The sequence below is a fragment of the Budorcas taxicolor genome, chromosome 2, assembly GCF_023091745.1.
Source record: "Budorcas taxicolor isolate Tak-1 chromosome 2, Takin1.1, whole genome shotgun sequence".
NCBI lineage: Eukaryota > Metazoa > Chordata > Mammalia > Artiodactyla > Bovidae > Budorcas > Budorcas taxicolor.
This window is the reverse complement of record NC_068911.1, coordinates 162907271-162922908: the sequence shown is the minus strand read 5'-3', so window position 1 is coordinate 162922908 and position 15638 is coordinate 162907271. Positions and strand designations below refer to the sequence as shown.

General features: G+C 45.1%; 1 protein-coding gene across 1 annotated transcript in view; it reads right to left on the bottom strand.

Annotated features, from left to right (window-relative positions):
* Positions 1-434: 434 nt before the first annotated feature.
* The window catches only part of LOC128070785 (nuclear body protein SP140-like), an 81534-nt gene continuing 66330 nt past the window's right edge, over positions 435-15638 (bottom strand). The window contains exons 17-26 of the mRNA XM_052663955.1: positions 15083-15157; positions 13339-13443; positions 11352-11494; positions 10192-10239; positions 6392-6436; positions 3094-3209; positions 2095-2203; positions 1743-1832; positions 1148-1291; positions 435-542 (exon numbers count right to left, since the gene is read on the bottom strand). Coding sequence (XP_052519915.1) covers positions 435-542; positions 1148-1291; positions 1743-1832; positions 2095-2203; positions 3094-3209; positions 6392-6436; positions 10192-10239; positions 11352-11494; positions 13339-13443; positions 15083-15157 — 983 coding nt within the window. The remainder of the gene's footprint in view (positions 543-1147; positions 1292-1742; positions 1833-2094; positions 2204-3093; positions 3210-6391; positions 6437-10191; positions 10240-11351; positions 11495-13338; positions 13444-15082; positions 15158-15638) is intronic.

The window sequence follows — 15638 nt, the reverse complement described above, 5'->3', positions numbered from 1 at the left end:
TAGACCATCAATACACTACTTGACAGGCTGTGATCCAACTCCAGAGCCCATTCTTAGCCTGCTTTCTAGGACCATGATCTTAAGTTGAGTTCCCTAGAAACAGACACTGCAATAAAGTCTCTTACTTAAGTAATTTATTTTGTGTTTCTTTGCTAGAACGGGATGAAGGAAGCAGGAAAGTATTGGGCAAAAAGCTAAGGATGGATGTATTCAGACAGGCTCCAGCCTGATCCCACGGATGCACAGAGCATGAAGGTTGGGTCGACTGGAGGCCAGCCCCCAGGCCAAGGACGTGTAACCTCCAGGTGAAGTTGGCTCCATTTGGCTGAAGGCAGTGCTCTGGGGAGGGGTGGCATCAGCAGCCAACCCTTCATGCAGCTAGGGAATGAGACATTTGACCAAAAGGGGAATTTCCAGGACACCAGCAACATCCATTATTCCAGAGAACTGTCCTCATTTGTTTCCTGAAGAGCAAACACTTCCTTGAAATTCTTCTCAAATTCTGCCTCCAGTCTAAATCCCATTAGGCCAAAGTCATTGAACTGGAAAAAAATAATAAAATGATCACAAAATAATGATCTTTATTATCAGTATCACTGGATACCCTGCAATTGAGGACGATCATAAGACTCTTTTATCTTTGACATCCTGAGTTATGTGAACCAGGTTATGCTAAAAAAAAAAAAACTGATGCAGCGAAGAGTAACATGCTTCTTAAGAGCATGATTATTTCATATTAACAGGACGGGAATGGAAAATCATGACCACACTTGGGAGCTCTTATTTATTTGGCTGGGTTATGGATTTCAGTAAGAATCAGAAAAGTAATCTGTGTTCTTGGTAACAGTGCGAACAGTACAGGGTGGCTGTGTTAGCTCAGTGACTTTCCTTTCCTGTTGCCATGGAGAGACTAACCCTGTGCGCCGAGTACTGAAACCCATGCGCCCAGAGCCTGTGCTCCACAACAACAGAAGCTACCACGATGAGGCGCCCGCGTGCTGCAACTAGAGAGTAGCCCCTCCCTCGCCTCAACTAGAGAAAGCGCTTACACAGCAACGAAGACCCAGTGCAGCCGAAAACAAATAAAATAAAATAAAATTTTAAGAAAGGAAGAGAAAATGAAATGGAAGCAGAGCGAGCCACTTGCCTTGTAAGATGCCCTGTGGTTCTGAAAGATGAGACGCATGTCCCGCATAAACCCTTCCACGTGGGAGTAGCCCTGCTCATTCAGCCTCTTCTTGATCTTGTCCAAACACATGGGTTCCTTGAGGTTTTTAGAAGCCTTTTTAATCTAGGGAAAAACAAGAGTCACTGGGAGCATTACTGGCAGAGTTCAACGTGTGCCTCCTGTGGATTCCCATCAAATCTGGTAGAAACACAACAAGGTAACCATAACAGTAGCTCATTCTCTTGCTCCCATGGGATTCCACCCTTGAATATCACAGGTGCCAGTTTCCAGATGGGGTAACATCATGGCAGCCTGCAATTACTGTTAGTCGTGATTACTTATGATCAGTCTGTATCTATGTGTGGTCAGTTGTGTCCGATTCTTTGTGGTCCCATGGACTGTAGTCCACTAGGCTCCTCTGTTCTTGGGATTTTCCAGGCAAGAATACTGGAGTGGATTGCCCTTTCCTACTCCAGGGGATCTTCTTGAACCTACATCTTCTCTGTGTCCTGCATTGGCAGGTGGATTCTTTACCACCAGCGCCACCTGGGAAGCCCCTGTTGTGGTTACTCACATAATAATAATATGGAATCCTTTTTTGAATCCTTGCAAAAAAGGTGCTTTCTGAATGGCAATAGGCCTTCAAGAGGAGGAACTCACATTTCTGCAAAAGAAGGAAGCTGTGAACAAAAAGCAGCTTGGAGACATTGAGCCCCATACACATACCCAGGCCAAGCATGACTCACACCAGTCTCTGGAAGTTTCCCCAGATGGGGATGGCTCTTGGACACAGATGTGCAACAGCTGCGAACAAGTTCTGGTGTGACTTGAGTGTGATGAGTCTTGGCTCACCCTGTGGTTGCCTTCCCCCTACCCTGTGCTTGACTTTTCACACCTGGGAAGGCTTGGGTTCCCATCTGACTCACCAGCTGCTCCTCCGGCTGCATCAGCCTCGCCAGGACCTCAGATTCTCTGAGACCCTGCTGGTTTCCTGAAGACTCCTTCATCCTGCAGAAGGTGCAACTCCACGGGCTCCTGCGGGGCTGGGAATAAGTGAGCGAGGACAAGGTCCCCAGAAACACCTGCCACTCCCATGTCTGCCACCGTCCTCCTTTCAGGAACATTGGTGGACACAGCTCTGGGAGGAAAGGGGTACCTCCAGAGTCTCCAAGACTACCACATGGGGTCTGAGTCAAGGACCCCCACTACAGTGTGTGGAGCTGGTGTCAGAGTGAGTGGGGGGCTCTCCTTTCTGTGCCCACTTCTGGGAGCAGAAGGAATCCTGTCTGCCCGGCCTGAGTGTCAAAACTGGGCCTTAACCCCTGGGGTCCTCCGGCTTCCCTCAGCCCATTAATAATGTGACAAAATGAGGGAACCAGCCCATGCTTCCTGTGTTTTGTAAATAAGCACAGAACAGCCAACTCATTGGAAAAGATCCTGATGCTGGGAAAGACTGAAGGCAGGAGGAGAAGGGGATGACAGATGATGAGATGGTTGGGTGGCATCACCAACTCAAGGGACATGAGTTTGAATAAACTCTGGGAGATGGTGAAGGACAGGGAAGCCTGGGTCGCAGATAGTCGGATACGACTGAGTGGCTGAACAACAGCAACAGCAACAATAAACAAGTGCATTTCCACCCCCATGAACCGGAGTCCAGGTTGGAAAACTTCTAACAAAGGACAGGAGCTATGTGGACAAAGGACCTGGCTACCAGCCTCAGTGTCCTAGAGGAGACTGAGTGGCAAAAAGCATCCACCTGCCACTGCCCACATCTGGAAGCGGCTCTCTGCATCATAACGCTGGACCCTGTACCCATAGGCCTGCTCTTTCCCCATCCGGGCATAGTAAGAACTAGGTGGGAAGAGTGGGCGTGGCCAGAGGGAAGGTCCCCAGTCAGAAGGGAGGGGCAGCATCTCACGCACTTCTCAGTTTCCACGGGTGGGATGTGACAGTCCTCGTGAAAAGACCTCGAACAAGTGTCACAGCAGAACAGCTTTCCTCCATCCCGGCAGGTCTCACACACATCTGAGTTTCCCAGCTAGAAGGTAAAACAACACCTGTATCCCCAGTGAGAGCCCAGAAGGCCAGCACTCTGGGAATCAAGAACCCACTGCCTTTGTATGCACCTGAATGGACGCATATGCTTCTCCCTGAGACATTAAAGGACAGCGTGGTGTGGGCATTTCAGAAGAAATTGTGCTCTGCAATGAAATTGACGAGGAAGAGCCTGTATATCAGACCAAAAAAAGTCTTCCCGGTAAAACCAGAGCATCTAACACTGAAAGACTAGCAGCAAAACAAGGTAATTTTATGGGAATTTATTACCTTGCAGATGAGAGATAAAATAAAGTCCTGAAATAAAGTGTTACACGTGTTTGCCTATACCACAATAATTAAATTGACTGCTGGGAGGGTGATATATTGAGAACTTAATACGGTGGATTAAATTTCTTAGTGTGGAAAGTAGTACAAGATTATTTTAACAATTATTTTGAGTCTTGTTCTGGGCTTTTGCATGAAGCTACTTGTGTTGGGTGAACTGGGATTCTGGCCATTTCTTTTGTTTTTGAAATGGCCATACATGAGGAAGTGCTAGCCCCAAGGACCATCTTGCCTAAAGCTCCCATTCAGTGTTCTGGGGAATCCTCAAAGACATCCCCAACTGGGGACTGAAACTGCTCTGGCATGGAACCATGGGACCGTGTTTCTTCCCTTCAGTGTAAACACTCACAGACTGCCATCATCGTTCCCCAGAAAGTAATGACCCCTCTCCTCAGGGGAACAAGGAATAATAGATACAGCCAATGCCTAGGAACCTCGTGTGTGCTCAGTTGCTCAGTTGCTCAGTTATGTCCAACTCTTTGTGACCCCATGGACTATAGCCCACCAGGCTCCTCTGTCCACAGAGTTTGCCAGGCAAGAAGACTGGACTAGATTGCCATTTTCCTTTCCAGGGGATCTTCCCGACCCAAGAATCGAACCCGCATCTACTGCATTTCCTACGCTGGCAGATGGATTCTTTACTACTGAATCACCAGAGAAGTCCCTAAGAACCTCACACTTGTGTATTTTTAAGTAGATTTATCTACCTCTTTGTTTGTAGTCCAGCTGCACATTAGAACCTTCAGGGCAGTGTATATAAAATATTAATGTCCTGGTCCCAATGCCAGAAGTCTGAATCAGTTTGTCCAGGTGGGGGAGAGCTATTGGTATTCTTCTTTAATTCATAGAATGGGTGATTTTGTGTATCAGAATCATCTGGGGACTTTTAAACAATCCTGATGTCCAAGTCTTAGCCTAGACTGATAAACAGAATTTCCTCTAAGTTGGAATCCCAGCAATGCTATTTTCCAAAGGTCTTAGTTGCAGCCTAAGTTGAGTATTAGTTGGAGCAAAGTCTGTTATTAAGGCATAGGGTTTACATCATTGCTGAACTGTCCTGTAACATCAGTCCCAGAGACATCACTTTGCTGACAAAGGTCTGTCTTGTAAAAACTATGGTTTTTCCAGTAGTCATGTATGGATGTGAGAGTTGGACCGTAAAGAAGGCTGAGTGGCAGAGAACTGATGCTTTTGAACTGTGGTGTTGGAGAAGACTCTTGAGAGTCCCTTGGACTGCAAGGAGATCAAACCAGTCAATCCTAAAGGAGATCAACCCTGAATATTCATTAGAAGGACTGATGCTGAAGCTGAAGCTCCAATACTTTGACCACCTGATGTGAAGAAGTGACTAACTGGAAAAGACCCTGATGCTGGGAAAGATTGAGGGCAGGAGAAGAAGGGGACAACAGAGGATGAGATGGTTGGATGGCACCACAGACTCAATGAACATGAGTTTAAGCAGGCTCTGGAAGTTGGTGATGGACAGGAAAGCCTGGCATGCTGCAGTCCATGGTGTCACAAACAGTTGGACACAATGGAGTGACTGAATAGCAACAATCAGTCCCAGTAAAACTGAGCAGCAGCCGTGAGGGTACTCTTGCTGGAACAGTTGCTTCCTCTTCCCTGTGGACTCTTGGCCATGGGCTGTGAGATCTGACCCTCTGTACCAATGTCCATCCCAAGCAAGCCACAAAAACACTGGACTCCAGCACTGTTTAGATGACTGAAGAATCCTTCAGTTGGCCAAGGGTCAGAAAGAGTGTGAATAAGATTTAAATCTTGTTGGGGGCATTACTTTGGAGGTAAACTATATGTAAAGCTATTTGACTATCCCTCCTCCACTGGAGGCCATGCATCAGCATTACTGCATACTATCCCACCTGAGTGCTGCCCCCTGGAGTTGTGCAAAGGTGATTCTGCTGCAAATGTCCATCCTGTTGCAGTGAAAGGAATCAAAAGGGCTTTCCATGTGGTTCAGTGGTAAAGAATCCGCCTGCCAGTGCAAGAGATGCAGGTTCCATCCCTGGGTTGGGAAGATCCCGTGGAGGAGGGCATGTCAACCCACTCCAGTATTCTTGCCTGGAGAATTCCATGGACAGAGGAACCTGGCAGTCTACAGTCTATAGGGTCACACAGAGTTGGACAGGACTGAGTACTGAGCACACACGCACACACAAAGCAGCCAATCACATGGTACCAGTTTGAGTTAAAATGCCCTGTGATTTGCTAGATGGCGACCAGCTCAGCACCATGATGGTTCCCTCAAGACTGGATGCAGGGCTTCCATAAAGAACCCCCTAGCCCCAAGCGCATTTCTCTGCAGGATCCATGACAGTGTTTAAACCTTAACCTGCCAGCTTCACCTGGCCTGTTCCTTCTGGTTGATGCTTAAAACTATTGAGCTCTCCCCGTACCTTGGAATAGAAGTTTGGGATTTTTCTTTCCTTCTCTATTGGCTTCTTTAAAATGCTGCTCTCCCTCTAATGTCCTCCTTATCCCCCATCTACAGGCCAGCTGTGCCCATTACTACTTCAAGCCCAGGCTCTAGAGACCCCAGTGGTCTCAAGCTCTGTCTCCTATTTGTACTTTCAAGGGGAAAAGAGGAAATGGGAAGGTTTCTACTGCACAAATGGAAAGGATGCTTTTGGGTCAAGACCCCCAGTGCCAGAACCAAGCACCTGAGGTAGGCGAGGTATCTGCTGTGCCCTGCTTATCACACACGGCGACACGCTTCACCTGACTGTGAGCGTGCTTCAGGAAAATGTGGTGATGACTCAGAGAACATGCTGAGGGAAAGGCCTGCGTTAGTCTGGGTCACAGGTGGGAGTTAGTACTTACACAAAGGCTATCTAAGGTGTTGTCAGGAGACTTCAGTCCTCTTTTCTGCAGAAAAGAAAGATTAAATGACAATATTGAATGTGATGTATGCATCCGTCACTTATTTAAACACCAATCACTGGAGGGATTCAAGCCATGGTTCACCCATTACTTCACACCTGTTTTTATGGATACATGTATCTAAAGGAGATCCGTCCTGAGTGTTCATTGGAAGGACTGATGCTGAAGCTGAAACACCAATACTTTGGCTACCTCATGCAAAGAGGTGACTCATTGGAAAAGACCCTGATACTGAGGGATTGAGGGCAGGAGGAGAAGGGGATGACAGAGGATGAGATGGCTGGATGGTATCACTGACTGTATGGACATGAGTTTGGGTAAACTCCGGGAGGTGGTGATGGACAGGGAGGCCTGGCGTGCTGCAATTCATGGGGTTGCAAAGAGTCAAACACGACTGAGTGACTGAACTGAACTGAACTGAACTGAACTGTATCTACTTGGAAAATAAAAAAGTACCAAAGGACCACCGTTCAGCCCAATGCGAGGTCTATTCCCTGGGTCTTAGACGCAAGGGGGAGCCGTCTGGGGACTTTAGCCCTGGTTCCCACAGATGGGACTTCCCTGGTGGCTCAGATGGTAAAGTATCTGCCTACAATGCGGGAGACCCGGGTTCGATCCCTGGGTCGGGAAGATCGCCTGGAGAAGGAAATGGCAACCCACTCCAATACTCTTGCCTGGAAAATCCCATGGAGGGAGGATCCTGCTATGCTTCATGGGGTCGCAAAGAGTCGGACATGACTGAGCGACTTCACTTTCACTTTCCCACAGATGGAGTTGGTGGAGCTCTGTTGGTTTTCTTACTTCAAGAGGCCCTTGGGCATTCTTCTCTGCATTATAAAATGCCATCCCACCAGAAGGAGCTGCTGTGAGAGTATCAGGCTGAAGATTCATCATCAACAACCCAGGTAACCACGGGGCCCAGAGTCCTGGAGTTCATGAAAAGGTCTCAGAAGAGAATGCCACTGCCTGTCACAGGTCTCCTGGGGCACAGCCTCAATGATAAAATGTACCCAAACTTTCCAGGGCTATAGCTCTTCTTCCAGAAGGTCACCTTTCTCTCCCCTCCCTTTGAATCCCAAGAAGTCAGCTAGCTGACTCTTCAAAGGTAACTGACTACCACCCACTAGCTTTATATTGCTTTCCAATATTCAGTAGAATGACCTGGCCTCCACCCCTCTTGGGCAGGGGTTCCCAACCTCTGGGATCTAATGCCTGATGCTCTGAAATAGAGCTGAGGTAATAATAATAGAAATAAAGTCCACAATAGACGTAATGCACTTGAATCCTCTGGAAACCATCCCTCCTCCCCAGTTCATGGAAAAATTGTCTTCCATGAAACCAGTGCCTGGTACCAAAAAGGTTGGGGACCACTGCTCTAGGACACAGGCAGCCTCAGCTTTGATCTCCAGCCCAGGACAGAGTGGTCATGGACAAGTGTAATCCAGTGGTCAATGACCTGAGAGGTGGCTATGTCACTGCCCATCTTTCTATTGCCCATTCTAAACTCACTGCTTCCCAAGTGGCTCAGTGGTAAAGAATATCCCTGCCAAGCAGGAGACGTGGGTTCAATCCCTGGGTCAAGAAGATCCACTGGAGGAGGAAATGGCAACCCATTTCAGTATTCTTGCCTAGGAAATCTCATGGACAGAAGAGCCTGGTGGGCCACAGTGCATGGGGTCACAAGAGTGGGACACAACTTAGCAACTAAACAACAATAACCCCATTAGTTATTCTTCCATGTTAGGCAATGAAGTTGAAACAATCCCTGAGGTCAAGGATATTGTTTTAATCTTCTAAAGACCATTGGGCATTTAGTAAGCATTCAATAATTGCACGTTGGATAAGTGAATAAATGAGTATCATTTCACTTAGGAAATCCCTCAGAGGAGGAAATGGCAACCCACTCCAGTATTTGTGCCTAGAGAATCCCATGGACAGAGGAGCCTGGTGAGCTACAGTCCATGGGGTTGCAAAAAGTCAGACACGACTGAGCAATTAATACTTTTTTTTTCCACTTAGGAAAAGATATTACTTGCTATCTCTTAAGCAAATATTACCCAACATTAAAAAGATTGTTCTAGAGGAATGTTGTACAGTTGCTAAATCATGTCCAACTCTTCACGATCCCATGGGCTATGGCACGCCAGGCACCTGCACCTCTGACCTCCACTATCTCCAGCAATTAGTTTACAACACTGCAATTGTCATCAAAAGGTGTTAGTGACCTTTGTCAGGAGCCAGGAAGCCATCATGTGGTGCTGAGAGTGACACTGAAGGTTCCCAAAGCCAAGGGGAAAAGAGGTTCTGAGAAACACAGAAGACCCACAGGAGCAGTAATGGGTCCTGAGGTTTGCCACTCGGGGAACATCTGCTCTTGCACAGAGGGAGATGAAAAATGAAGAGGCAACTGCAGGTTGCTGCTAAAAAGTGCTGTACCCATGACTAAGGGTAGCATCTATTGTTAAGAAGATGCCAGCTTACTCGGGTAAACTAACTGAGTCACTCTTGGCACTTGGGGAATGATACAGACGCTGATCTTCAAGATCTCACTAAGCAGGGCAAATAATAGTTCCCTGTAGGAAATCCAGCAGGTGAAATGTCCTAAGGACTTAGAGTTTCAACTGTCCAGAACCTCAGATAACGTCAAGTCCTGGATCTCACATTCCCAGTGGAAGATGAATTCCCATGGGCCAGCTATCTGTGACCTGTCTTAGAGGTTCTGTGAATGTCTTGATTGGCCATTTCTTTTTTTAAATTATTTTGTCTGCACCATGCAGCATGTGGGATCTTAGCTTCCCAACCAGGAACTGAACCCATGTGCCCTGCACTGGAAGGGTGCACTTAATCACTGCACTGCCAGGGAAGTCCCTTGAATGGCCATTTCTATGTGTACATAAGAATGGCACCTCTCACTTCCCTCTTGCTTTCAAGTTCTCATTCATACCCAAACTTGGAAAACCCATCTCCGTGTCCTGAATATACACTGCACCTTACATATTTGTTGTCTCCACAGAGGAAGGAATCACTTTCATAGACAGAAGGGAGGTCTGCACAGCAAAAGAGTGGCATCAAAGTAACCAGTTTTCTTGGCCAGCCCCTCCTATACAATCCACTGATCTCCCAAGAGCTTCCCACCCTACAGTACCATCTTCATCAGGGGCAAATAATGGCCCCCTGAAAAAGAGTATGTCTGTGTGTAGACTATTAAGGGGTGGAAGGGGATACAAACGATCAGAAAAGAAATATGTTTCTTGTTGCCTAACTTACAAAATGGTATATGGACCAAGACAGACGATCTTAGACTGGGATTCTCTGAATGACTGTGAACATACTTTCACTCCATCAGATTTCATTAAAGTTAGGAAATAGCAATACTGATTTTAAAAATCTGGGTTTGATTTGAAGATGACCTTATCACCCTATTACAATATACTCCTGCATGTTCCAGAATCATGCTTGCCTTTTCAGTTTTGACAACATCCGCATCTGCAGCTAAAGCACATCCGTGAGGTCTATTTTGATGGCTCCTTATCACTTCTATTTCAAATGGTCTGCCATTCAAGAAGACCTTGCCATCCAGAACAACACAGTGTTCAAAGAAGCAACACTGAAGGCATATGCCAAAAGTTTTTTAAAGGTGGGAGCAGGGTGTTACACAGTTTAGAAACCACAAAATAATACACTGTGCATGCAAAATCAATTATATGATGAGAATTTCTAGAAAATTAGGTAATAATCACCTTTCTTCTCCCGTCATATTTCCTTGGAGGATTATGGAGAAATGCTTTCTGAAAGATAAAAAGATTCAAGTATATGGTTGGCCTATGAATCTGGCACTTTCAACCTCTTTCCAAATATTTCTACCTGGATGTCCCACTGTCAGCCCAAAACCATCTCCCTCTCTTCACTTGTATTTCTTCTAAATTCAATCAGTGGCACTTTAAAAATCATCTTTAGAACTTTTTTGCCTTCTTGTGCTTTTCCCCTTAAGTTTTAAGAGGTTTTCCTTTATAATCTCTTTGACACCTCTCACCTGCTCTTCCTTCCTACCAGTCACTCAAGCTTGAGTCCGTATACCAAGGCTTGTCAATCTATATACACTTATCCCATGCCTACTGGGTGTCAGACATTCTCAACAATCTTGGACACACAAAGATGGATGCAGAAAAAACAATGCGTGAAAGGATAAGAGTAAAACTATAAGAAGATCCTAGTAATGGGCTGAGGAAGCTCAGGGAAGAAATGGTCAGGGCCAAGTTGGTCAGGGGATATTCAGGGAAGAAGAGCATTTGAGTTGAGCACTGCATGTTGGGTGTAGGTTTCTTGAGCTGAAAAGACCCTGGAGTCATTTCAGTGTCCCTTGGCCATCTAAAACACTATTCTAAAAATGTCATTTCATATCTCAGAAGACTTCATTGATTCTGCATTGTCTATGAGTTTAAACACTTTAGCCTGGCATTAAATTCCTCTACAAACAACTGCAATTGAATTGATGGATTATGCCTCATTATATACAGTATGTCGTCTCAACCCACTAGGCATGATTCTGGTTTTCACATCATTCCTTCTCTGGAATACCTTTTTCCTACCTGTTTGATTGTAAACTGTCTTCTTCCAGTGCATAAAGTTAACTACATTCACCTGAGTCAGAATGATCCTTCCCTCCTCTGAACTACTATTCCATCCTGACAAAGGCAGTGGAATTTCCTGCCTCTTTCACGGCAATGATGTGCTATGTTGTACTAAGGTCAGGAATGTGGAACACTCTCCCCAGGTGAGAGGATAACCTCAGAGGCATCTGAGCTTTCGTGATAACTCAACAAATATTTGGTGAGCAAATAGTGGCCTTATTCTTGGGGCACAACAAGGAAAGTCACACTTGTCTTGGCCCCCAGAATACCTCCATCAGCCATCGCAGGGGCCTCCCTCCACAGCGAATACTGAGCTTCCAATTCTTTGATCTTCCGTGGCCGCCTCGGATTTCAAATTCCCTGGGGGTGAACCAGTCTCCATTTTCACTCTGTATACACTTCACCCAGGCTCCTGTAAGACCAGGGTAAAATTCATCTTCAGCCTTCCTTGTTTTCAGAAGGTGGGCACCCACCACACTGGATCTGGACACACTCAGTTTAGGCTCAAGATCTAAAACAGGAGAGTCTGGCCTCCCCTTTCAGGCTTCAGAATCCCCACATCTAGCCTCCAAGTCCCCTCACAGGAGATTCACTGCCTTGTGGCAACATTTCTTTAACGGATGTGCAACAACAACAACAACAAAAATGATAATTACCATCAAAATCAACCTTTTAAAAGTATTTCAAAATCACCTAAAAAGGAAAAGCAAGTGACTTTGAAGTGTGAGAGCATTTCAGTTTGCCAGGAGAGGACCTTGGGCCCATGGGAGCAGAAACTTGGGTTGGGACTGAGTTCTCCGATGGGTACCTTGTGGCTCAGAATGGCACCAGAGCAGCATCTGTGCCCTTTATCACACTTTCTACCCAGTTCAATGGCATTATTGAGCAGAGATTTCCCATCCCCAAAATCATGGATAGCTGGTGTTAAAAGTAACTGTGAAATGCTATCCGATGGAAAATTTAAGTTCTGTATAAAAGACAATCATATGTTAGCATCATTAGTCATTAGAGAAAAGCGCAGCCAAACCATGAGATACCATCTCACACCCACTAAGAAGGCTGGCTTAGAAAAATTAGACAGTAACACGTGTTGGCATGGAAACAGAGAAATCGGAACTCTCATATATTGCTGGTGGGAAGATAAAATACTACAGCCACTGTAGAAAACATGTTGATATTTCCTCAGTAGGGTTAAACATGGAATTATCACAGGAACCAGCAGTGTCACTCCTAGGTATATACTGGAAAGAATTAAAGACTGTTCACACAAAAACTAGAACATGAATGTTCAAAATAGCATTATTTGTAAAAGAGTGGAAACAATCCAGACTGATGGATAGCCAAACAAAATACGGTATATCCATACCATGGAATATTATATTATGTGGCAGTAAGAAAGAATGAAGTACAAATACATGCCATTACACGGATGAACCTTGAAATTATCATCATAAGAGAGAGAGCCAGTCACAAAATGGCACACATTACCTGATTGCATTTTCCATGAAATACTGAGAATAGGCCAATTGATGGAGCAGAAAATAGATTAGCCAGTTGAGGGGTGGGTGGTGGGGTGAGTGTGAGACTGGGCATTGATTCCTAAGAGACATGGAGTTTCCTTTAGTGGGAAAGTATTCTGACAAAAATATTCTATAATGCGATTGTGGTGATAGTTAAACCATCTTGTGAATATACAAACAAAATTCAACATTGAATTGTACACGCTGAGTGGTGAATTGTATCTCGGTTAAGTTGTTTACTAATACTTTATATCAATTATGTAAATTAATTCCTGACAGCTATACCATGAAGCAGGTTTTAATGATTTCTTTTTTAGATGAAGAATTTCCGGCTCAGAAAGGTTCCATTCTCTACTCAGACGAATCAGTTCCTCATGGCACAGGAGAAGCTGGGACTCAGGTTATCTGATTCTGAATTCTTTGCTGGTCCTCATTGCATCAATCATCCCGAGGGAGAAAGGACATGAAGGTGGGAACTGAGAGCCTCGACCCTTTTATTTCTGATTCACTTCTCTTTGGTTCGTTGGCTTCCTTGTAGACATGTCCACTTGGGAGTGAGCACCTAATGTGTATGATTTCTTAAAGTATGAAAATATTAACCTAGGTATCCCTTCCTCCTTCTCTCAAGCAAAATGGTGGCCCCCATTCCTTCAACTATGTGTAATTCACATAGGTAATCCCATGACTTCTTAAGATTCCCTCAGATAGGCGTTGCATAGTAGACCTTAAAACTCACCGACTTTCAACTTCTTCTTGTGTAACTTTCCTTTCACCTTACCACAGGTCACAGGAATTATCTGAGAGTGAAAATCCACATGTTCGTATGCGTACTTTCTTTTCCCTGAAAGAGAAGATTCCTTCATGGTCTCATTTTCAGTTGCACCCGTACCACTTCTCCCATGATGACTTTGTTCCTATAAAGGTATGAAGGGACGTAGAAAGCTTTATACCACAAATCTCTAGAGTCAATGGCTTCCCTGGTAGCTCAGTTGGGAAAGAATCCACCTGCAATGCAGGAGACCACCTGCCAATGCAGGAGACGGGGGTTTGATCCCTGGGTCAGGAAGATCCCCTGGAGAAGAAAACGGCTACCGACTCCAGTATTCTTGCCTGGGAAATCCCATGGATGGGGAAGCCTGGCAGGCCACAGTCCATGGGGTCTCAAGAGTCAGACACAACTTAGTGACTAAACCACCACCACTGGAGTCAAAGCCTTTCTCCCAAGTGGCATTTTCAATACATAACTATAGAACATCTTCCTCTAACTCATCCCTCAAGTTTCACACAAAACTGAATGTGTTAGTGAAAAAATCAGGCTTCAGTAAAACTGTCTTAGCTCCCAATCCAGTCAGCCTCACTGATTCTCATATAACAACGAAGCATATAGCTGCATCATGTTCTGCAGGGAGCCATGGGGCTTCCCTAGCAGTTTAATGGTTAAGACTCTATGCATGGGGCACAGGTTCAATAGCCAGTCCTGGAATCAAGATCCCGCATGCCTCAAAGCCAAAAGGAAAAAAAAAAAAAGAGTTCTTTCTTTCCTCATTGAAGGGAATCCTCCAACTATTTCACCACAGTTAAGCAGCTGGAGCAAAATGAGAGACTCTACCTGCATCTCTCTATGTCAGGTCTGGCTGAGTGAGCAGAGAGGGCAATGATGGGGGAACCGAATGGAGGTGATGTCTGCCTTCTCTTTGTACTCTCTGCTTTGTTTCATGCTTCTTTCTCATATCAGCACTCTCCTTAGCTAAAAGAGGAGTTCAGGAAGCTCTAGAATAATCTGCAAGTTACATGGGGAGAGGGCTGCTGGAGACTGAGTCCACAGAAGTGGGGGTGAAAGGTCTTTGAATAAACTAGCTCAAGGAGGCTGTGTAACTGATCCTGACCCTGCAGTCAATGTTTTAGAGCCATGATGGGAGGAGGGGGAGCTGTCCATGGTCCAGTTTCGAGATAGCAGACCAGGAGAACTGGCATGGGCTGTGAAGGATGGCTGGCCTAATTCACCCTCTTACTTTACAGATGAAGAAACTGAAGGGAAGGCAGTCAAGTGACAGGCCCAAGCCCACACAATCAGAAGAGGATGATACACTTCTAACCACCACTCCAGGCTACCCATGGTGTGTAACCTCTGACTTTCTGTGTAGCAAGAGAAGGGCCAGTTAAATAATGTGTGGGTTGTGTATGTGCCCTTCATGTGCAAACAGACTATTTCCGTCTTAAAAGTGATCAGTTCGGCAGGGAGAACATCATTGTGATAGCCATTGGACCCACGGGGTCTGGTTTAGATCTGTCACCAAGTTACTTGTTTGCGAAATTATCTTCTTTGTCATCCAGGCACATTTTGAACCAAATCATAAACTTTTTCTGTTAGTAAAGCTGCATAAAGCAATTAGGGAGATAGATTTATCAATAAAAACTGAGTGCAAAACAGGAAATTAGCCACCTAATTATCGAGACACTATTTCCTTTTTCTTCCTTACCTCTTGACTTAGCTCTTCCCCTTGGGGTTCTGTCATTACGAGTAGAGCGGATTCTAGGTCTGCTTCTCCTTTTCCCTGAGGAAATAGAAAAACAGAATCGTAGTCACAGACATGCAGCTGCATTGCATCCACTAGTGCTTTTCAGAATTTCCACTGACATGTAATTTCCCAGAACCTATCTAATGCACAAAGAAAAATATATCACTCCTAGTCTTTAAGCTACCAAGAATTAGATGGCAAATGTTAGACTTATATTTTACTTTTCATTGTCGCACATTAGTAAACCAAAAAAGAAATCGATATCAGCATTTTACTTATATCCCAAGCAGCCATGTGTTAACTGTTTAATAGATGCCAATTGTACATCTACTAATGCACAATTAAGGGAAATGAGTTATAGGAAACCCTATGGCAGGCTTTGCAGGTGAGACATATGTCATACACATCACCTGGAATGAAGCTATTTGTACATTTGTATTCAAAGTGTTAGTAATGTAATCAAGAGTTTTGTCCATCTGAGCTTAGACAAAGACATTGGAATCTAAGAAACTAAGAA